Raw genomic sequence first — 22,228 nt, 5'->3', positions numbered from 1 at the left:
GCGGTCTGCTCGCCGAGGGGACGCGCGGCCCCGGCCGGCCGGCGCCGGCCTCCCGGCCTCGCGTTCTCGCCGCCTGAGTGTTTTGCCGTTTGTGCGCGTTTTCTGTGAGAGAAGCCCGCGCCTCCGCGAGAACCGCCGGCGCCGCCTCCGCTGCTGTGCGCGGTGCCTCGCCTTGCCTCGCCTTCCCGCGCCCGCCCCGCGCCCCCTTGCGCGCCGCGTCCCCGCGGACGGCGACGGGTCACGGCACGCCCAGAAAAGGGACGCGTGTAATCCCCGAACCCCGGGAGCTCCGGTGTTTGTAGGTTGGATGGTTGAGGCACATTACCACGCTTCGAGAGGTGAAGCCGCTTAATTGCTTTTAAAGACACGTGTAATCTCTTAAACATATATCATCACGAGCAGTTACTTCATGCTTTCCGCTGCCTTCTGTGCTGTAGGCTGGCTGCGGCATCGAAGTGTTGGTTTCCGATTATGTTACTGCTGTTCTGGGAATGTCACAAAAAGAAACATCTTTTGTGCCATAATCCAAGTGAAAGCAAAATTAAAATCATTATCCATTCTGGTTTCTTGTTGTTAGGTTTGCACTTAGTAGTAATACATACATTGTAAAAGTGTAGCAGTGAAGAATTTTTTTCAGTGATACTTTTGTAATTATCTAGTTTTAAGTTACATATGACTCATTCTGCTAATCAAAGAACCTTGGAAATAGCTGCTTTTTAGTCTTCCTTCTAACCAGACTGTTTACTTTCGAATCCAGAGGGAGGTTCTGATAAATTGAAAATGTTCATCCTATCTATGCTGAACGTCATCCTCGCATCCTTGCATGCCGAACTGTGTAATTTAGAATTGGCTATTTATAGCGTGCATTAGCTGCAAGCACATTTTAAATGTTACAAGAAACTAATTCTTCCTCTGACCATCATGGTAAAACAGTGTCAATATCCAAGAAATAAAGTTACTGTTATAATTTTAAAGTGTCATATTTTAATATTCTCAATGCTCTTGCAAAGCTGGCAAAGGGAAGGACAGCCTAATGGTGGTTGTCCATAGACATGGACATGGGCTAAAGATTGTGAAGAACAAAAGAAAGGAGTCTGGGATCCTCGTGTTAGATGGTGGGGAAAGGAGAGTCATGTAGAGACTAGGATATGGTGCCAATTTTTAAGGCTGACTAAAATACACTAGCAAGGATTTTATTGATTTAGTATATAGGCAACTATATATGTGGAGATACAGAATAGCTATGCAAAATGTATTAATAAATGTTCATTAAAATGACTCAATATGAGAGCAAGTCAAATGAGTTTCATTGAGGAGTATCCTTTAATGTGAAATCGTTACCTTTGAACACAATTTATTCAATTCAACTTTGAAACTGAGTGTTACTTCATCAGGTAATCAGTTGCCTGCAGGCTGAATAACAACATTTTGTTCTGAGGACAGCAGTAGATTTCCAGGATCAATGGTAATTTATAAAAGCGCGATAGGCTTCTTCTTAAGGAAATGACCAAAATTAAACCAGACAGGATCAAGGCAATTCTCCCCCAAATAGTGTATGCTCCAGGGTTGTCTTTGTTCAAACTTTAAACCTTAAGAAATTTTGTTCATCATCAGTGGCTGATGAGTCTTCAGTATCAGTGAGAGACTGGAGAAGGCATAAGCCCCCCTAGTCTCTTCTCCCCGCAGTAACTCTGCACTCTCAAGACTTGTGTAGGAAAGGTATTCTCTTACTGCAGCATCATTGCCTTATAGCGTAATAGTGGTGACATAAACATAACTGGTAGTACTGTGCTGGTTGGTTTTTGTTACCTTCTGATATTTAGCAGTTGCATGAACATGTACATCTCATATATACCTATATATCTACATATATATGAGTTGTATATATAATGGTATGGATATGTATATTGAATTTAGGATTAATTTTGTCTTTTATATGCTTTTGTTATTTCCTTACTTTGCTTTACACAGTAAATAGTATTGTGATGATTAAATGCTGAAATGAATAAATAAAGCCTCTTAGTTTATGGGTTTCAATTTTTCAGCTTTTAGAAAGGAACACGTTGTTATGTGGAGAGACTGGGCACTGTATTATTGCTTTAATATACTAACACACCAACTTTCTGGTAAAGATCAACTACAGACCAAAAAGACAGATTTAGTTTTACAAAATGCAGTAGTTTGGAATTATTCCTGCAAATATAAATTGAAACAGTTCTGAAACCCTTCTGTAACAAAACCAGTCTGTTTTTTTGGCAGTGACATTACTAATTCACTATCTCCATTGGTTGCCAAATGTTAAAATCACATGGAAAGCATTATGAAACTTCACATTTATAGATAGTTCAGAGGTTTGACATGCTGCTTGTGATCATCTTCACAGGTAAATATTGAATCTTTTCCATGTAGGGGCACATTAAGAGAAAAGAGTTTTATTTTAAGTTTGGAACAAAAAGATCTTGCTGGACAAAAGAAAGTAACCATGGACTCAGATAGAAAGAAATACACAATTAAAAATAGAAGAAATCTGCCTTGGGAAAACATACATTATGTGCCAGTTTTATAAATTAATGAAAATTTTAAATGCATCCATAAAATAAGATTTGTTATAGCTTACAATTGTCATTTTACCTGAATTTTTGTTGTGAAAATTGTTTGGAGGACTAATGAAAAGGGATTACTGTTTGTTCATGATAGGAATGAGAAAAATACTTATTCTAGATCAACAAATACGATCTTAGTAGCAGGTAGCTGAAAAGTAGCTCAACATGACTTTGCAGTGTCCTTTAAGGTAGAGTGTATTGTATAAATATTTGTTCCTAAAAGAAAGGTAATATTTAAATGTAATTTGCATGCTAGATCAAATAATATAGAAAATATGTATGTTTTCAATTCAGTATAGTACAGTCTTCTGGATAATCTGCATTTGAAATGTGCAATATAAACGTGCAAAATTTTCCATTGTTTTGGGGGTAGGGTAGGATAATCAGGAAGTTTCATATGCTTTGCAATTATTTGAAAGGATTATTTAAAAAAAAAAAAAAAGGAGTTAAAATGAACTTTCCCACACAGGTGTCCTGTTTTCTGGCTCTTCTGAGAAGATAATTTGTAAATTTTACAGTTTTGAGCTACCTGAGGTACATTGTAGCACCTGAATTTTTTTCATATCTCTAAATTAATTAGAGATTGTACCTGCAGATAATTGGGGTTTTTTGGTATTAATTTTATGTCACTCTAGGACAATGTAACACCAGAATTAGATTAAAGAAATCTTACTAAATAAGAAAGGGTCTGAACTAACTTCTAATGCGTTTAATGATAAAATGCCTGTTTATGTCAATGCAAGTGCCACTGGCTTTGCTGTTGACCAAAATCATGACTGCTGTGATTACATGATGCTTTAAAGCATAAAGTTTTGTATAGAGAACCTTTCAGAAAATTCTGTTGACCCTTGAAGTTGATTTCTGGATAAATATAATTGTAACCATGAAAAAAAAGCACCTCACACCCAAAAAGTCAATGAAGTTAATGTAAAATGATACTTACTTCAAGATGTTTGTCTTCTATATTTTAAAAGAAATGAAAGGGCAACTATGCCCTCCAGTGTGAAGTTCCTTTCTAATTAGTATTTCTGATCAACCTTTGCTTGGAATAAGAACCAACAGAGAAAAATATACTGATTTTTCCCACTGGCTAAGGGACCTTTCCAGCATTCATTCTGCATGAGACTGTTTCATGTGGCTGATGCAGTTATTGGGGTATATGCTTTTGTGTGTGTGTCCTGATTAAAATAATTGCTTAAAGAAACTATCTGTTGCCAGATTTTGTCATGATTTTTGTTAATTGATTGTGTTATTGTGGCTTTGATCTCCCCTGTGATGTATTATTAAAATTATTAAAGGACATGGCAAAGCTTATGCTAATTTAATGATCATTATACATTCCATACCCATTTAGTATAATTGTGTTTTCATAAGAACTTCTCTAAATAAATTAGAATTGAACTATTTTAGTTTAGTTACTGTTGCATCAAGAATATTAAATGAGCTCTGCCTTCCTCAGTGCAATATTTTAACACTTGAGACTTTTCTCCCCCAGGTTTGTGTTCACCACGTTAGATCGTGCAGCAGCATTCAGTTTATAAAATCAAAATATGTGTGCCTGTTTGACAAATCTGCCCTCAAGTTTAGTCATCAACAGCGATTATTCAGAACATCTGCTGGTAATCTTTTTCATACTAAAATAATTTATTTTATATTGCTATTTTATGAGTGTTATGTTAGCAGTTTGTATATAACTGGTATATAGCATATTTTTGATGCATTCAAAATTTTCTGTGTGATATCATATATTTAATATTAAAACTTTTTATTTTTCCTCATTTTCTGTTTTAAGTTTCATGTGGCCAAATTGTTCAGTTTAAGCTTTCTGACATTGGAGAAGGGATTACAGAGGTGACTGTGAAAGAATGGTAAGCTCCACTTTCTTAGAAACATACTAAGAAATCAGCAACTAGTTTAACAGCTGTGTTATTCGTTAGTCACCTGAGAATACATTTTCTGGGTTACTGGTGAATTTTTTTACATTTTATTTTCCATATTTTGAAGCCCTGTATAGTCTGAGCTTTACATTTTGTTTATCTGCAATCTGGTTTATTTGGGAGGGGAAAAGATGGAGGGAATAGGATGTCCTAACTGCACCTGTAGGTAGACTTTCTTTCAGTGATTAATGTTTTTGGAGTGCAGGAGACCTAACTTTTAATTATACTTGTTGAGCTGAAATTTAGAAAAAAATGTACTTCTCTGGAGAAACCACAACAAAATTTTATCCTGCAGTACTTTTCCAATTACTTTAAAAAAAGATTTGAACATGTAAATTGTTCCTAAAAGGCCATTGATAAATAGATTAAACAAAATCAAAGTGTCCAGTGGGGGAGGGCAGTTTTGGAACGCCTTGTTCTTTGTATGAATAGTTGAAGATACCCTCTTTGCACTGGAGGCAGTGTTTCCCACTTCTAGTTTCATGTCTGAAACTGATCCTACACTGGTCCTGGCAATTTCAAATTGAGACCTTCCTTAGCTTCAAACTAAGCAAAGCTCATTCTTATTTTTAGACAGTTTATAATCCGTCAAGAAAACTCGGCTATTTTTTAGCTAAAGTAACAGCAAAAATATAAATGTGATGATATTCTCAATCATTGCTACTTTTCACACAACCAAGAGTTCTGGAGTAGTCTGCCAAGATATACAGCAAATGTATCCATTATGTATAGTTTGGCTTCTTATCTAGAATACATTTTCACGTTGTGTGGATGTACGTAATGGAACTTATCAGAAGAATACACAGCGTAGATTTTTAAACTTAATATGTTTTATACCAGCCTGTGTCTTTTCTCTTAGGTATATTAAAGAAGGTGATAGTGTGTCTCAGTTTGATAGCATTTGTGAAGTTCAAAGTGATAAAGCTTCTGTTACTATTACTAGTCGTTATGATGGCATCATTAGAAAACTCCATTACAATTTAGATGAAATTGCTTATGTTGGAAAACCATTAGTGGACATTGAAATTGATGCTTCAAAAGGTATTGTAAACTGTTTTTTCTCTTGCATGTTTTGTATTTGTTGTCATAAAATCATCAGATTGTCAGTAGATTTTTTTCCCTTGAAAATGTTAAATCTGTTTTTTTTTCTTCTATAAAGTCAAGAAGAAAATTAAGTAGAAAATACTTTTATTAATTCTTCTGTGATATTTTATTATGATTTAAAATCTCAAAAGTTGGACATTTCCTATTGAAAATTTAGCTCAAGCAGCCTTTAGCACTGCTATGTTCCCATCCATAGTAGCTCAAAGTAAATATTAAAAGCTTTGGTTCTCACAGAGGAGAGAATTTTCAGGGAGGAATTAAAATACAGTGAAAGAGAATGGCGGAAATGTCCACCTACCAAGGTCTTGGAGGTACACAGTAATTTTTGCTGTGAATCAGTGATCTCGTGAAATTAGGGTTATGATTTTACTTCAAGACAAGAGAGTTCAATTCACTGCTGGAACCTGCGAGGTCTGTGAGGCTCGAATGAGCTTCTAGTCAAATAATGGTTCACATACAGTTTGGATATTTCAGAATATAATAAAAATAAGAATTATATTGCAATTTGAAGAACATTTCAGTGTGGCTTTCAGGGCCATGTTTGAGGACTCTCACTTCACTAAACTCCCTGTTCCCATTTCATCTCATCAAGGAGCCCAAAACTGTTCAGACCCATACCTTATACCATGACAGACGTTGCAGTGCGACGTGGTTGTAGGGTGACTGGACCTCTTGAAGTCCCTGCCCACACTGGGTGGAGGACCCCCTGCTTTGGTGAAATTCCTTCCATCATTTGCTCCACTCCTGGGATCATCTGAGCCATAAAGATCCTTGCATTTCTGCAGCAATTCTGTTCTGCCCTGGTGCTTTGGGGGGAAAGGAGGAACAATATTACCTGGGCAGATAACCTGGCACTGGCCGTAAGGCTAAGGGAGGAAAAGCAAAACCTGTGGTCCAGGGTGGAGCCTGACCAGTTCTTACAGAGTGGTGCAGTTCAATGGAAGGCTAATGCTGGCACCACTGCAACATGCACGCAATCATTTTAGCATTGTGTACATTTAGAGTCATGACGATATAGTACCTGACACTGTGATATGGACCAGTAGCTTCAGAAGAATGTCTTACTGCTTATTGCTAGGGTTAGAGTTGGAGGAGTCAGGAGTGAAGGGGCTRAAGAACCACACTTTTAACTCCACTACTTGTGAAGGAATAGGCAGCTGCTTTCCTCACACCCTCCAGGTATTTGGCTGCCACAACAGATGCAAGACACATTTTTGCATCAACAGATGCAAAATGCCTTTGGCTCTGCTCATCTCTCTGTTGGTCTAACAACTGAGTTACTTGCTAGAAAGGGAAGATTTTTCAAAGGATGACTAGAGAGATCGTGAGAGAGGAGAAAATGGAAAAGAAAGTAGAATTTTCTTAGGGATCTTGTGATTCCCAAAGTGCCACTCCTTAGTTGGGGAACCTCTGGTTTAAAAAGCTCTGCCTAGAGTTTGGATTTATTTAAACCACCTGAATTTTAAATAATTTAAAAACAAATTTAATAAAATCATATATAGTTTTTTTCTGTCATAAAATAACTGTACCAAATAGTGACATGCTCTCCAAGACATTTTCTTCCTCTACGCTAATCTTTGGAGACTTTTGTGCCATATCAAAATAAAAAGATTACAGATAGAAATAACTGTGCAATTTCTCTCTTTTCTCTTTATTTTAGTACTGGAGAGATATTTTCACTGGTATGTTTTTCAGGCTTTCAAAAATTAGAAAATCTGCAATTCTTTGAGATGAATTCTCTTACTTTAAAATTAATGTAATTTTTTAATTTGAACTAGTAATTCTGAATAAATTTTCAAGGTGTACTGTTTCTTTAACTTTTAGGCATAACAAAAGTAGTAATATACAGTTTATTACTGGTTTGCGAGTCTTTCTTCAAAGTGTTTTTTGCATACAGAAGAACAAGAAAGCATCCAAGTTTGAATAAGCTTGTTTAGAGAGAGGAAAATAGTCTTTAGAGTTCCAAGAAATTTAGCTTTTTGTTGCTTTGCCTATACCTGCTATGCCACTTCTGTAATATATGTTAATCAAATATTCCAAAATATACATCAAAAGAAAATAAACAACCCATGATCCAGGTGTCCATGAATTTGCTGGTCTTTGATTTCAGCTCTGTATTTGTAAGTATTTTTATGATTTTCCTTTCTCCTTTTTTTTCTCTCTGGCTCCTACGTGTGTATTTAACCATGTTTGTCTAGAAACACACAAGGTACCCAGTCACTGATAGATCACGATTAACCTTTGCTATTGCAATATCCAGTACTTTGAGAGGTAGCTAATACTTCCTTTGCTGGTTTCTTTTAAGATATTTGAGAATTTGTTCAGCTTTATTTTTTACTGTCCATTTAACTTTTGCTTAAAGTAGGAAATTTAAGTTTAAACTTAAGTTTAACTTAAACAAGTTCCCATACTTTACCCTCTATTTAGCCACTACAACAGATGCTTATAGAGAACTGTAATAAAGTTAATATTTTTCTTCCTGTTTGCAGGTGTTGCCCCAGAAGAAGATGTTGTTGAAACACCTGCTATGTCTCATGAAGAACACACTCACCAAGAGATAAAAGGTCATAAAACATTGGCAACCCCTGCAGTTCGTCGTCTTGCCATGGAAAACAATGTGAGTTCACTGAATCAGGTCCTGCTGAGTTTTATCTCTCTTCTACATACCAGTTTGACTAACCAGGAGAATGTTGGTCTAAAGGAAAGTGCAGTGAGGAAGACATGTTTTCAAATATATTTCAAATGTATAAAAACTGTCATAAAGATGAAGAGAATGATGTTTTCACTATGATTATGGTGGATATGAAAAGAATAACTGGGCTTAAGATGCAGCTAGGACACTTGAGTTTGGAGATAAAGAGAACCTTTTTAGAGGTAAAAATAAGGAAGCACCAGAATAGATTCTTGGGACAGAGGAGGGAGGAAGGGAAAATGGAATCTCAGCTTTAGCTGTTTTGTTCTTAAAGTCTTCACATTTGGATCAGAAATGACATAGGTGAGGTTAATCTTGCCTGCAGTAGAAAATGGATTAGGTGACCTTTTAAGGGCTTTTCTATTTCTGTTTTCTGTGAATCTGTGAATATTCTATTGTTTTGGAAAGCTTGTGGTGCATTTTTAGGAGAAAAGTAAGACAGTAAATAGAGAAAATTAAGTGACAGATGGCTTTCCTCAGATAAATTTTTCACTATTGAGCCTGTGAGGTAATTAAGAAGTAAGCCATATCCATTGTTCCTCCTTAAAGTATGCAATTAGATATCTAGAGGGACTTTTAGATGATTTGAATGGTGTTCATAGAAAGGGAATAAGTCATAGAAAAGGAAAGAAAATTGTAAGTATGTTAGATCAGTACCTGGAATAATTTTTAATTGTAATTCACTTACAATGTGGAATTTTTTTATATTGCTGTAAAGCAAAAATGTTATAGCTTACTATGTATCTTTCAGATTAAATTGAGTGAAGTTGTTGGGACAGGGAAAGATAACAGAATCCTTAAAGAAGACATACTCAATTATTTGGCCAAACAGACAGGAGCTATTTTACCTCCATCACCAAAGGCTGAAATTATCCCACCTTTGCCAAAATCCGAGACAGTGCCAGCTGCTCCAAAGGACAAAGAACGTAAAATTCCTGTACCTGTTTCCAGACCCATTGCATTTTCAGGAAAAGATAAAACTGAAGCTATAACAGGTAAACCATGAAATATAAAATCTTGAAATAATGTTCACAGTTACTAACAATAGATGTTACTCAGTGAACATTCGATTTCTTTTGATGGAAAGTCTGTTTTAGTTCATTATCCTGCAAGTCTGCTGAGACAGTGAGAAATAGGAAAATATGCTTTGCAGGCATGTGATGTTTGAAATTATTATTTTATGAAATAATTGTTCATGTTTTGGCTGGAGGGAGTTGGGCTGTAAATTGCACTTGCTCATTTTTAATCCATGTTTTCTCAAATATGTGGTGAAATGGGTAGGAATTCTGAAACACTTGAATATATTGCAGTATGAGTCATTATGTAATTAGTGTCAAGGCACAGCGAGTATAGGTGTTTATTAGAGCTTAAAAGTAATGAACTTCAGCATTCAGACTTGTTCTGGACAAGAGTGCACAACAGAAGGTGCTGATGTAAGAAAAATCACATTAAAAGAGGAAGAAATGAGGTTTATGCTTGCCTTCAGGCAGTGTCAGCATGGAGAGGGTAGAAAAAGCAGTGTAGATTACTATATTATAATTTCAAATACATACATACGTAGGAGAAGTATGGAATAATATAATCTGAAATATTGCAACTGTAAGAATTAAGTTTGCATGTGGTGACTAACTGTTGATCCTAAAGTGAACTTTACTATGTCTTTTTCTTTTTTCTTTTTCTAAGTTTTGTAATTTTTTAAATGAAACCAAATAATTGAAACTTCACGATAACTTCCCGGCAGTTCATTTTGTTGGTGTAAGAACTTAGTGAATATTTTTCAGGTTTTCACAAGGCAATGGTAAAGACTATGAGTGCAGCCTTAAAGATCCCTCACTTTGGTTATTGCGATGAGATTGATTTGACTCAGCTCATTCAGTTGCGAGAAGAGCTGAAACCTCTAGCACAAACTCGTGGAGTTAAGCTTTCCTTTATGCCCTTCTTCATAAAGGTGAGAAATGCAGCAGAGTGCTGTATAGACCTCTAATGCAGATTTTGTCAAAATTTTCTGATTGATTGACTGCTGTTGTAGCTTTGAAGTACATCTCTATCATTTGAGTAGTCACAAGTCACAAGAAAAGTCACAGCTTGTTTGTTGAGCCACTTATCAATTCACTATTGGGATTGTAGTAGGGTTATATAATATCTAGGAAAATTTTTGAAATATTAATGGTGAAGGATAGAACAGTTAAATCATTACTCAGTAAGGGTCTAAGCATCACTGAATATTTCAATTTGAACTAGCAGAAACAGATCTTGGAAACATCAGTATTTTTTATGAGCTCCATTATCACACTTCAAATGCAATTTCTTTTTTTATTTTATTTTGTTGGTAGTGAATCCCTCAGGTGAATGAGCGCATCTGCTTTGTTATTCGGAAGACCAGGCACTTGAATTCGTTTATTTGCCACAGTTCTATTTCCGGCCATTTCCAGCTGTTGACATCACTGAAGGCTGAACATATAGCTTAGTCTGAAACTTCTGATAATGCTATTTCAGTTAGAGGGCTAATTAAAGACTAATTCTGCTGCCTCTTTTTTCCCAGGGAATTAATATTACTTCCTCAAAATAATTGTTATTTAAGTGGAGAGCTAAGAATGACATTGCTGAATCTCATAAGTTTCATGCCAGGATATTTAATTTGAATTGTGAAGCAGGAAATACCAAATGCAAATTCAACTTTGATTGTAATTATAAAGAGTGATTATCCCTTTTCCATGTCTGGTACATATTTGTTTTTTGTAAATTGTCTTTTTCTTCCATTGTCCTAATCATGACAGACTATAACGTACAAGGAGGGTTTAGGAGAGTTTAGACCAAATTTGATTCCATAGAGGAAATCCAAATCATTACTAATCGGAATTGTCTCCCACTGTTGCTTCCCTTCCATCCTTGAGTAAGAATATTAATGTAGCTGTTTTAGTTGCAAAGTATAAAAATCTATCTTTTTTCTTTTATATTTAACAGGCAGCTTCTCTGGGATTATTGCAGTATCCTATTCTTAATGCTTCTTTGGATGAAAGCTGTCAAAATATCACATATAAGGTTTGTAAAATCCTGAAAAAAGTTATGAGCAAAATCCCAAACTAAGAGCTAACAAGGGTACCTTTTCAGGATGTCTGAGCTAATTATAGGAACCTATAGCTTGTAACAAAATTATTATGTTGTGCTGGAAAATAATTTGCGTATCCGGATTCTGTCTAAGATTGAATTAGATTTAATACAGATCTGATTTCAGCAGTAATTTTTTAGTAATGGCACAGTGGTTCTACTGTTCCAGCTCTAACCCTTATGTATTAAAGTCATCTTTTAAACTCAGTTTGCTAAAATTTATTTAATTTTCATAAAATGTGCTGGACTGATACTTCTGGGCAATGAACATCTATTTTCTTAAGGGATGTTGCATATATAGAGCAGTGCAAATTCCTTTTATGTTGTTTTATCAATATCTCTTAGATGAATCCTTATATATTCCTTCCAGAAAATGCAAAGATAATTCAGTTTCCATTTTTTTTAAGTCTAGTAGTCTCTTTCAGACTGTTAGTCATTTTAGGACGTTTGTCTGGATAAGAAAATATAAAATATTTTCAGTGTGAAATTGAATCCAAAATTTTAGATTTCCTGGATGTGAAATTGCCAAAATCAATTTATGCTTACTTTCCAGATGTAGAAAGCTAATATTCTAAAACTTACCTCCCCTCCTCCCCTCAAAGTAGTATAGTGGAGTTGCTTAATACAGACAGTACTTCCTTGGTTAAAAAAAAAAAAAAAAAGTCAAAAGCTTTCAAGTGCTTTCTTGTGTAAAATAAGTTTTATGTTGACTGCTTGTGTTAATGTCTGGTTAATGAAACTTATTGTAGGCTTCGCACAACATTGGAGTTGCTATGGACACAGAGCAAGGTTTAATTGTCCCAAATGTGAAAAATGTTCAAGTCTGTAGTGTATTTGAGATTGCTTCTGAATTAAATCGTCTACAATCCCTGGGCTCTGCAGGCCAACTGGGAACAAATGACCTCACTGGGGGAACATTCACCCTTTCAAATATTGGCACAGTAAGTACAGGAAAAATGAGAACTTACATCTGAAAATTGCTTCTGAAATGAATATCCTAATGAAAGTTTAATATGCAAAAAACAAAACCTGTAGCAATTCATGCAAGAAGCAATCTGCTTTTTCAAAAGAATGATATAATTATTCCCTAACTAATATCCCCAGCTTTTTTCCTTGTAGATTGGTGGCACTTACACCAAACCAGTGATACTACCTCCTGAAGTAGCTATTGGAGCGCTTGGAAAGATACAGGTATATTAATTTTATCTCAGTGATGTGGTCAATTAACTGTAGCAAACTGAGGTCCTCTTTAATGCATATGTAACACTGAGTGTCCCTTTGTATATTGTTCTTATTTAAACATTTCCTCTTTATGAAAGAGAAACTGCTTAGCTTGTGAATGGAGAGTTTTACAGTATTTTTAGATGTCTATGCAGACATGAAATATGTAAATAGAAATCTTTTACCCCAATGGTTCATATTTATTTTCTAGAATCCTATAATATTTCATTTACATCTCTATTTAGTCTCCTAGTTATTAAGAAACAACGTAAATATATTTTTACAAGTCTTGCAGCATGACTCTAGCATTTTTGTTATGATCAAAGAGAAAACTTGAAAGTAGAAAGGTATTCAGATAATCAGGCTTAGCTTCATAAGCCAGATAGCCAAACCTATTACAGAGCTTCAAATGGTAAAGGCAGTTCTTATTTTTTGAATTTCAGACTTAAATTCTTTAATACAGACATGGAAGGTCAACACTGGAAATAAAATTAGTATTAATTAAAAATACTTTTCCTGTGTTCTTCCTATAAGCCTTTTATTTAGGGAATGCTCTTGGGAAATTGTCACTTTGAGCACTAATAGTGCAATAAACTATTCAGGAAGAAACTTCAGTCAAGAAAGGTTTTCACTACTTCAGTATTTCCAAGATGGTGGAAATAGGATATGACTGTTTATAATGTAGGTTAGCAATATATTCAAATCTGCAATACAGACAATAATGGGAAAATCTTTGTTTCATGAATGGCACTACTGCTGTTTATTTAATTTAGCAAAATGTTAGTACATATTTGTTAATGAAAGTATTTAATATTTATTTTTCCATTTTATTCTATTCTCTGATTTTTAGGTTCTTCCTCGGTTTAATGGAAAAGGTGAAGTATTTAAAGCACAGATAATGAATGTGAGTTGGTCAGCTGATCACCGCATTATTGATGGAGCTACAATGGCCCGGTTTTCTAACTTGTGGAAATCTTATTTGGAGAATCCTGCTTCAATGCTGCTAGACCTTAAATAAAGGAAATTATGGCTAGAATATGCCTTTAAACTTTGCAAATTAGACTGAATGAAAGCTGGCGGTGCTAGCACATGCCTGTTGCTACTCACATTATATAATTGTTTTATGTGGTTAAAAGTTCTCAACAGCTGATACCAGTCTATCAATTAATTGTTACATTCTTTTAAATCAAATTACTAGTGCTGTAATTTCTTCTACAGCAGCCTGTCAAACTTAATAAGTCATGGTGTGACTCCTGAGTATGGTGATGGAAAGTCTTTATTTTGACTTTTAAAATATATACTGATGTTAGGCTGATGTAACTGAATGACAGTGATCTACATGTCTGCAATATTTTTAAATTGATTAACCTGTTTCAAAGGGAAATACTCACAATTCTTCCTTGTTGGACACACACCTTTATTTTAACAAAGACAGAAGGTTATATCCAAGTTCCTGAAGAAGTTATGCAAAAATCATGTACAAATAAAATGCCTTTTGTGCTTATGTTTTAAGATGTCCAGAGAGCTTTTTGTTGTTTAACTGAGTTAACCTCTCCTCTCATGTCTTTCTCTAGTCCACTTTTTCCTGGAGATGACTTGCACAGGTACTCTTTATCAGATGATAAAGGGAAATGGCATGTTTACTCAAATGTTTACTCAAAACATTTACTGACAACCATCAGGGCCTTATAAATACTCTAGAATATCTTATATTTTTATAAGCTGAAAGTAGTTGAGGTCCTTAAATACTTTCCAGTTATTTTTGTTTCTTATAGAAAGCAGCTGTCTGTAAAAAAGGATGACTCCATTTGTTATTCCATCAATAGGTAAGCATGTCAGTAAACAGAATTTGTTCTAAAAGCCTGCATCACCTTGTATTATTGATGTTTGGATACTAGAATTTGACAGATTAATACAACAAAGAATTAATATTAGCAAAAATACTGTATGAGATAAGGACTTTTTAAATTCAGATACAAAGCAGATAATGAATAGGTTTCAAGCTAATGCCTTCTGAACAGACAACAGATATGCTGCTTTAAGGTAAACTAAACAGATGGTGAGGATTGCAGTGGTTATTTAAAAGGAGATGCAAAGAAAACTATTGGATATAAATACCTTCTATAAGTATAACTTGCAAACAGACATAGACAGACAGTTATGTGGCCTGAATAATTAATTTGGGAGGCCTTTTCTCCTTTCTTTAAATGTATCAAAAACTGTCTCTACAGTAGCATGCTCCCAAATTGTAGACCCAAGCAGTCTACAATAGTCTCTTGCTGTGAAGATGCAAGACATGAGCAACTGGAGATAGAATCTCTTCTGTCCTTGATGCTGAGACTGAGCAGGAGGAAAGCTGATAGTGTAAAGGGAGAGCATACATGTGCACTGCTATTTATATTTCTATTGTGATATAAAGGGCTTTTATATACATCAGTTCTTGCAAAGTTTGACTAATATATTGTGCTTATCACCTATTTAATTTTCATCAGACTTTTTTATTACTAATAAAAGTTTTCTAAAACCACAAAGAGTTGTAGTAATACTCTTTTTATTTGAATTTCATGCAGGTAATCCTGTACAGGTGACTCAGTCTTCTATTTGTTCTTATCTTAAAGAACGTACTGCACTTGAGACTGCCAAAAGGACAAAGCCTAATGGCTACTCTCCTACAAGTGTATTGTTGTGGTAAGGGCTTAGTCTGCCTAGTATATTTTTTAACCTTATGACCATGGGGGGAAAAAATGAGGAAGCATAAGTATATGATAGAAAATGATAAAGTGATTTTAAAATATTTCAGACAGAAGAATTTTGCTAGCAGAAAGAGTTTGAAATTTACATTGTATCTCAAAACTCCAATAAAAAGGAAGGGTTTTTTTTGGCCTAGCTCTAATTCTCTATCACTTTCAAGGAGGAATAAATTAAGTAGTTAGATTTTTAATTATGATTTTTCAGATTAACAAAAGCATTGTTTAAAAAGCACTGTGGGAATTAAACCAAAATCAAAAGAAGAAATAACTATACCAAAACCGAAAGAAGTAGAAGTGTTGGATCCTGTTTGCTGTTGGATAACTTGTTTTTCAAAAAAAAGCTTAGAAGACTGAAATCTGAAGTAGTTAGTATCTTTTAAAATATGTATTGGTGTTCGATAGTTAATAATGGCCTGGAGAACTCTTTTTACTTTCCATTGTTAAGTTCTATGTAGTAATGCTAGAATCTAAGGTAGTACATATCTAAAATAGTAAGGTAAAAAGTGACTGAAAACTATTTCTACTAGATGAGAGTTTTACCTAATGAATGAAATTTTTAATTTCAGCTTCACATTTTACACTCTTAAGTGCATTCTTGGTTAGAACGATCCAGTTTTATGGCTTCTACCTCAAAGAGTGATCTGTGTTTATTGCTATCTCCCTGTTTTCATTCCAGTGAAGAAGAAGAGTCTAAACACCAGAAATAATAACAAAGTTAAAAGGTATTAGTCTAAATGGTCCATCAAGTCACTTCTAATATTTATTGGTGGTTTATTCTAACGGAGTTATTTGTTCTATTTTACCTTCTTCAATGGCTCTTGAAGAAAACTAATGTAAAAAATGTTTCATGATTGGGAGCATGAAAAGGAATGAGTAATAACCCCTCTGAACAGCTGATAAAGTTTAGTTTTCAATCTGGAAACTTTGATAATTTGCACTAAAATTCTTCAGGATTCCATAGGCAAAAGAAATGAGTAAAATGCTTAGCGATAAAATATTTTTCTAGTCTAATTAATCTATGTTGTTGTTTAATAGCACTTTTATAATACTGACTAAATATTTTTGTGAAGCTCAGTTATCTTGCAGAGGAATGTTAGAAGAGTAAAACAAGTAATTATCATTTTGAATTCAAAACTAGCTTTTTAAAATTTCATTATTGAGCATAGCAAGTATTCCATTGTTCTTTTTGTTTACAATTAGTAACTTTTGTTAATCCCATAAACAATTTATGGGGGTCCAGTCATGTTCAGCAAACTGGGAAGACGTTAAGAGTGGTAAAAGCTCAGGGGGCTTTGCCGAAATGCCTCATGTGATGCTTTCTATTCTCAGCATAGGTTAAAATTAGAACTAGGCTGATATTACATTGGCGTCCAACTGAGAGTTCTAAATGGTTGTAGTAGTACAGACAAGATTCATAACTCATCTCTGCTCTTGCCCAGAAAGCAATGAGTTATGGAAAATGTTTGAAAACCCCAAATAATTTAGGTAAGTTGTTCTTAAACTCTTTTGGATGATTGGTGGTGAAGTTGTTGAGAGATCTAGTTACATGGGAGTAAGTTTGCAGTTGTTTGAGAGCCACACTTGGGAATTTACTTCTGAATTGTTGACATGGTTATTATTATTTTTTTATTTTCCTGACAAATCATAAGATATAAGAACAAGAAGGTTTTGATGATAGTCCTGTTATTATATAATTAAATCTCCTTGAAAACAGAAGCCTATCTATAAGGCCTCTTATATTTCATGATTCTAAAGCAGTGTTTATTAAATAAGCTGCTTTTCACTGCAAGAGAGCTGCCAAGTGTAAAATTTCATTAAAAAAAAAAAAAAATACTGTTTTGACTGTATAGTCCAATACTGTCTTTTGTGGTACAGGTATCAAAAAATATCTCTTTAAAGTTTGGCACCTCATTGTCTGTTTTCTGCACAATGTATATAAAAAGATTTTTTTTTTCTACCTTAAAAGGCTTATATTTAGGAAATGTCTATAAACAATGAGAAATGATAGAACAGGTAGATCAGTTAATCTCAGTAGAAGGTTACTCCTAAAAAATAAGCCAATTTAAATTGCAGCCCCTAATCAGAGCAGAAAGCTTCATACAGTGTTTTAAGTCATTCCTGCTGCATATTGGGATGAGGAATGGGAAAGATAATTACTGAGGACTGCTGATGGAGAAATTAATCCCTCAAAGTACAGCATGTAAATGTGATTACATTTATGTAGGGGAAGGAAAGAGGATGCGATCCATTCTTTACAGGAAAAACCTCAATCCCTTTTTAGGAATGCAAATGCCAGAGTGCATTGTGTCACGCTGTGGATGTCATTTGTGTCACCTGTCAAATCCTGCCACTTTCCCTTAACAAACAGAGAACAGTTAAGAACCATTGATATCAAAGGATTGGACTAGATGCTCCTTTATTCAAGCATTGTAATTTGATTTTATGCTGTCTTTATAATGGCAAGCAGTCTTTACAATTTATGTTTCTTATTATTTGCTTACCCATACCTTTTTAATTAAGTGATTCAGTATAATCGGGCTTTACAAATAACCACCTTAGCAAGAGAAGTGGTAAACATAAAACAGAATGCTTACCAGTTTGAACACAGAAATGTTCGTCAAGCTATTTGAATACCATGTTTGCTTATCCATGGCACTTGAAAGTATAATAGTATATTTATGGTGAAAAAATAGCTCTAAAAGACAGCCTTATAACAATTATTTCAGGGAAATATTTTATGGAAAGTCCTGAAATTCCACTTTCGTTGTTATCCACCTGCTTATCTGGAGGAAGGCTATCCTCACTTTTCAAGTTTGAATGTGTACGTAAGACAATGCTTTTCTTACTTATCCCCTTTATTAGTAAAAAGTTTGAAACAGAACATTTAAATCAACTGTGTTCACAGTACAGATGTGCATGGCTGCTGGCATGAAGTTTGGCCCTCCAAATTTAGCTGGATATGGATGTCTTAGCTCCAGTTCACTTCCAAACCCCTTGCTCCCCCCCATAAAAGGACTGACAGTATAATATTGGCAATAAGGACACTCCTTACAGGGGTGCAATCACTGAGATGACTGAGTATCCTACTTTGCTGCTGTTCAAGATATTATCTCACCAAGGAAGAGATGACTTCAGAACAGTAGCCTGATTTTTTTTTTTTTCAATTTGGATCCTGACATTCAGGAGAGTAGCATGAAGGTTCAAAGAGCAGTGTAAAAAGTTTAAAAAGCCTTCTTCTAAAGTAACATATTATTAAGTATAAAAGAAAAAATATGAAGAAAATTAATACAACTAAAATATGCTAACTTATTTCCAATGTAAACTGAAGGTTTTACTTCCTTATGCTTTCTAATTTATTTTATGCCATTGTTTATATTATTATCTAAACATCTTTGAATGATCCTAATATGTTGGTTTAGTGACCTCCCATGATGATAAATTCTTTAGCTAATTGTTCAATCATTTTATTGAAAACTGATTTTTAAAACTAATTAAACACCATTTTTTATTATGAGAAAATTTAACTCGATGCAATTATCTATTTTGTAAAGAGAAAGCAGTTGGTAAAATTCTGTCAGCTCTGTACAATAACTATATTTAATAATATAATCAGGTAGGAATGGCAGCTTTTTAATTTGCATGTCACTGTTCCCATCTGGTAGTTGATACATGCACTGATGCATTGAGCCTGAAGTTCACAATCAGACCCTGTGACTGAATCAGAACATGTAAGAATCATGACTGAAACTGCTGTTTGTGGTGGATCATTCACTGCTGTGAAGACACTTTGGGAAGTGAGAATACAGAAAATAAACGATGAATTACGTAAAGAAAAGGAATTCAGACAGAGGTCTGCAGGAAGGTAGGTAAATTGTAAATACTTAGTATGTGAAAAGCTAGACCATATGCTACATTACAGAAGAATATAGCTGGTGTTTTTAAACTCATGGAGAATCTAATTCTGTAATTCTTACTCCAGCAGAATTCCTACTGGTGAAAATCTAACAGTATGTTCAGATCAAACAAAGAATTGTGTTCTGTCATAAAAGAAAAAAACATACATACTAAATCCACCAGGATATATACTACGGAACAGTAGCTTCTCAATGCAGCTGCAGTAGCATAAAGAAATTTTTCATTTGTTTTTATAATCTGCAACTGATTATTTGAAATACTCTCCACTGAATGTTCAACGTATTAATTGATGAACCTAGTGTAAAAAAATACAGATTGTAAAATCCCTCTCCAGTGTAGACACCTTAACTAGTGGAGATGATTGAATTTTTTATGTTTTCTTCTCAGTGGAGGCATTAACGGGGTCACTTGGTCGTCTCTTTGGTCAGCTATTTTGTGAAATGTGAAGAAATTTAGCATCTTTGGAATCCTTCCTCATTTGTCAGGTGTGTTTGAAATGGAATAACAAAATCAAAAGTTACTCATGGAAAATGCAAGCAGAAAAAAAGAGAATTAGCATAACTGCATGAATTTCCTTTGGAAAACACACTAAAAAAACCCTAGCTGATTGTCTTTGAAAGCACTCTACATTTGGTGGAATTGGAGGCTTTCTGTTTAGGAGATTGCTTCAAAATGAATGTCTTTGGAACCATCATTTTGCATAACTCTGTATTTCTATTGCCCTGCTGAAATGTGATAAAACTGAATTAAGTCATGCCTTTCTTGTGACTGGGTGGATTTGAAGAACAATTATGCTGAGCTGCAAAATATTAGAATTCCTTTGAATTACTTCATTACTTTATATCCTGGCCTTCCCTCAATTAATAGTATATCTGGCATCCAGATAAAGTAAGTGCTTGTTTGACCTCCAAAAAGGCTATTGTTTCTTTGTTGTTCCCGAAAATAATGGATAGTAATTATTGACTGTATACATAGTTGCCCCACTGACAGATCTTCTTTCCCTTGTAGACTAGTCCTTGTCTGGGAAGAGAGAGCCACTTTAGCAAAGCTTAAAGAAAAAGTTATTAATGAAGATGGGAGAGCAATTTTAAGGATAGAGGAAGAAGAATGGAAGGTAGTGTTGATGGGAGTGAACGCTGCTTGGGTTGAATAATTGATGCATTAAAAAACCTGTAGTATTTACATCCTTACACTCACAGTTATACTGTTTTTAATCTATGAATTGCTCACAGTATGCTCTGCTAACAATGAACTGAGAGATGCACTGTTGCTGTGCCAGTGTAAAAGCAAGCTGATTTTTATTCTCAAATATTAAGTATTACTCTACAAAAATATAGCCCAAAAGGCTTTTCTGCATTAGAACTTAATTACATTTTAAATTATGAGTTTAATTAGGTAAATATTAATTTTATTAACACACTAGATCTACTGGAATATTTCAGTGTGAAAAACCTTTGTGTTAAGATAAAATGAAAAGATTTATTAGTGTTATTTTCTCTTTCTAAAAAGGAAAATAACCAGTAGATTCCCAGAATACTATTATTATTGTTTCTGATGCATGGGGGGAAACAGGTAACCGTAGATTCAATAACAGAGAGGAATCTAAAAATCTCTTCTAAGCTACAGACCTGGTAGCTTCACCAACACAGAAATGCAGAGGCCAGTTCCTATGCAATGAAGAGATTTAGATCATGTTGAGGCCAGTGAAAGAGTGATGGCCCAATCCTGCAATACTCTGGTGATCCCTAGGCCAGTGTAGGGAAGCTCTGTTCCCTGTTAAGAACTTATTCCATACAAATGCTGTAGTTTTTCTATTCCTCTGTGCTCAAATGCTCACTGTTTTCCTTAACAGAACAGGAAATACCATTTAGATCACCTTTAAGAGCAAAAAGCTATTTAGAGCTGTTTCATCTTCGGTTATATTTGCTGTGTATAAAAAAAAAGCGAAAAAAAAGGCTGAGGCTTTTCAAGTTATGACAGCAGTGCAGATATATAAATCCTGGGAGCAAAAAGTGGTCTGCTTAAATCTGTGGTCAGAATGACCCACACTGATGGAATACTTTTTAGAATGTTACAGTATGGCTTGAGAAGAAGGAAAGATTTATTATTTTTAGTACAATATTAAACGTTAATGTTTCCAAAAAAATCCTACTTTAAAGCCTATTCATATTATATGCTAAGACAAATTTCTTCTTATTCTTTTTTCTTGTCTTAGACACTACCTTCATGCTTACTGAAACTAAGCCATCTCGAGGAATGGCATCTCCACAGAACTAGTTTACAGAAAATACCTCAGTTCATTGGAAGATTTCGCAATCTTGTTGTTCTGGATCTATCGCGGAATTCAATTGAAAGTATACCTAAAGAAATTGGTGAGCTGTGCTTTCTTTTGTTTTAACCCACTTTTCTAAGAAAATTAAGCTTATGCAAACATGCTTTTTTTTGTGCACCTTTTCTCTCTAACCACCCTACTGAGTAGTTAGAAAACAGATGATGCAAATTTGATAGTGAGATAGCTATCTTGAAGCCACTGAGTTCCTAAAAATGTGAAAATACAGATGGAGGAGACAGATGTTATTAAAGCTCCCCATGAGAAAAAAGCTTGTAAACACACCAGATACTAGGCATGAGAGAACACAGTTAAGAAAATGATACTGAAAAACAGGCTTCATGTTACACAGAATCACAGAATGGTTGGGGTTGGAAGGGACCTCTGGAGATCATCTAGTCCAACCCCCCTGCTCAAGCAGGGTCACCTAGAGCACGTTGCACAGSATYRCATCCAGGYGGSKTTTGAATATCTCCAGAGAAGGAGACTCCACAACCTCTCTGGGCAACCTGTGCCAGTGCTCTGTCACCCTCACAGTGAAAAAGTTTTTCCTCATGTTCAGATGGAAG

The 22,228-nt window shown here is 34.8% G+C and overlaps 2 protein-coding genes across 8 annotated transcripts in view; both read left to right on the top strand.

Annotated features, from left to right (window-relative positions):
* Positions 1 to 29: 29 nt before the first annotated feature.
* Positions 30 to 14,171, top strand: DBT (dihydrolipoamide branched chain transacylase E2). Its single transcript, XM_026067310.1, is given in 13 exon segments — positions 30 to 2,336; positions 2,339 to 2,383; positions 3,073 to 3,137; positions 4,099 to 4,222; positions 4,396 to 4,471; positions 5,400 to 5,581; positions 8,134 to 8,261; positions 9,088 to 9,331; positions 10,118 to 10,284; positions 11,301 to 11,378; positions 12,194 to 12,385; positions 12,564 to 12,635; positions 13,516 to 14,171. Coding segments are annotated over 13 exon segments (1,569 nt in total). The 5' UTR covers positions 30 to 2,308; the 3' UTR covers positions 13,684 to 14,171.
* An 88-nt stretch (positions 14,172 to 14,259) lies between these two features.
* The window catches only part of LRRC39 (leucine rich repeat containing 39), a 13,589-nt gene continuing 5,620 nt past the window's right edge, over positions 14,260 to 22,228 (top strand). For 2 of the 7 annotated variants that reach the window (XM_026067309.1, XM_026067303.1), the window contains exons 1-7: positions 14,260 to 14,491; positions 15,236 to 15,353; positions 15,982 to 16,137; positions 18,142 to 18,236; positions 19,078 to 19,277; positions 20,339 to 20,444; positions 21,546 to 21,702. In XM_026067309.1, the coding sequence (XP_025923094.1) occupies positions 19,153 to 19,277; positions 20,339 to 20,444; positions 21,546 to 21,702 (388 nt within the window). In that variant the 5' untranslated portion in view covers positions 14,260 to 14,491; positions 15,236 to 15,353; positions 15,982 to 16,137; positions 18,142 to 18,236; positions 19,078 to 19,152. Of the gene's footprint in view, positions 14,492 to 15,235; positions 15,354 to 15,569; positions 16,138 to 16,706; positions 18,237 to 19,077; positions 19,278 to 20,338; positions 20,445 to 21,545; positions 21,703 to 22,228 lie in introns of those variants that run through there. The other 5 variants (XM_026067304.1, XM_026067305.1, XM_026067306.1 and 2 more) reach the window with 5 other exon arrangements.

Source organism: Apteryx rowi, unplaced genomic scaffold (genome assembly GCF_003343035.1).
Source record: "Apteryx rowi isolate R43461 unplaced genomic scaffold, aptRow1 scaffold_258, whole genome shotgun sequence".
Classification (NCBI taxonomy): Eukaryota; Metazoa; Chordata; class Aves; order Apterygiformes; family Apterygidae; genus Apteryx; species Apteryx rowi.
Note: the sequence above shows the minus strand (reverse complement) of the source record. Positions and strands in the feature narration are given on the sequence as shown.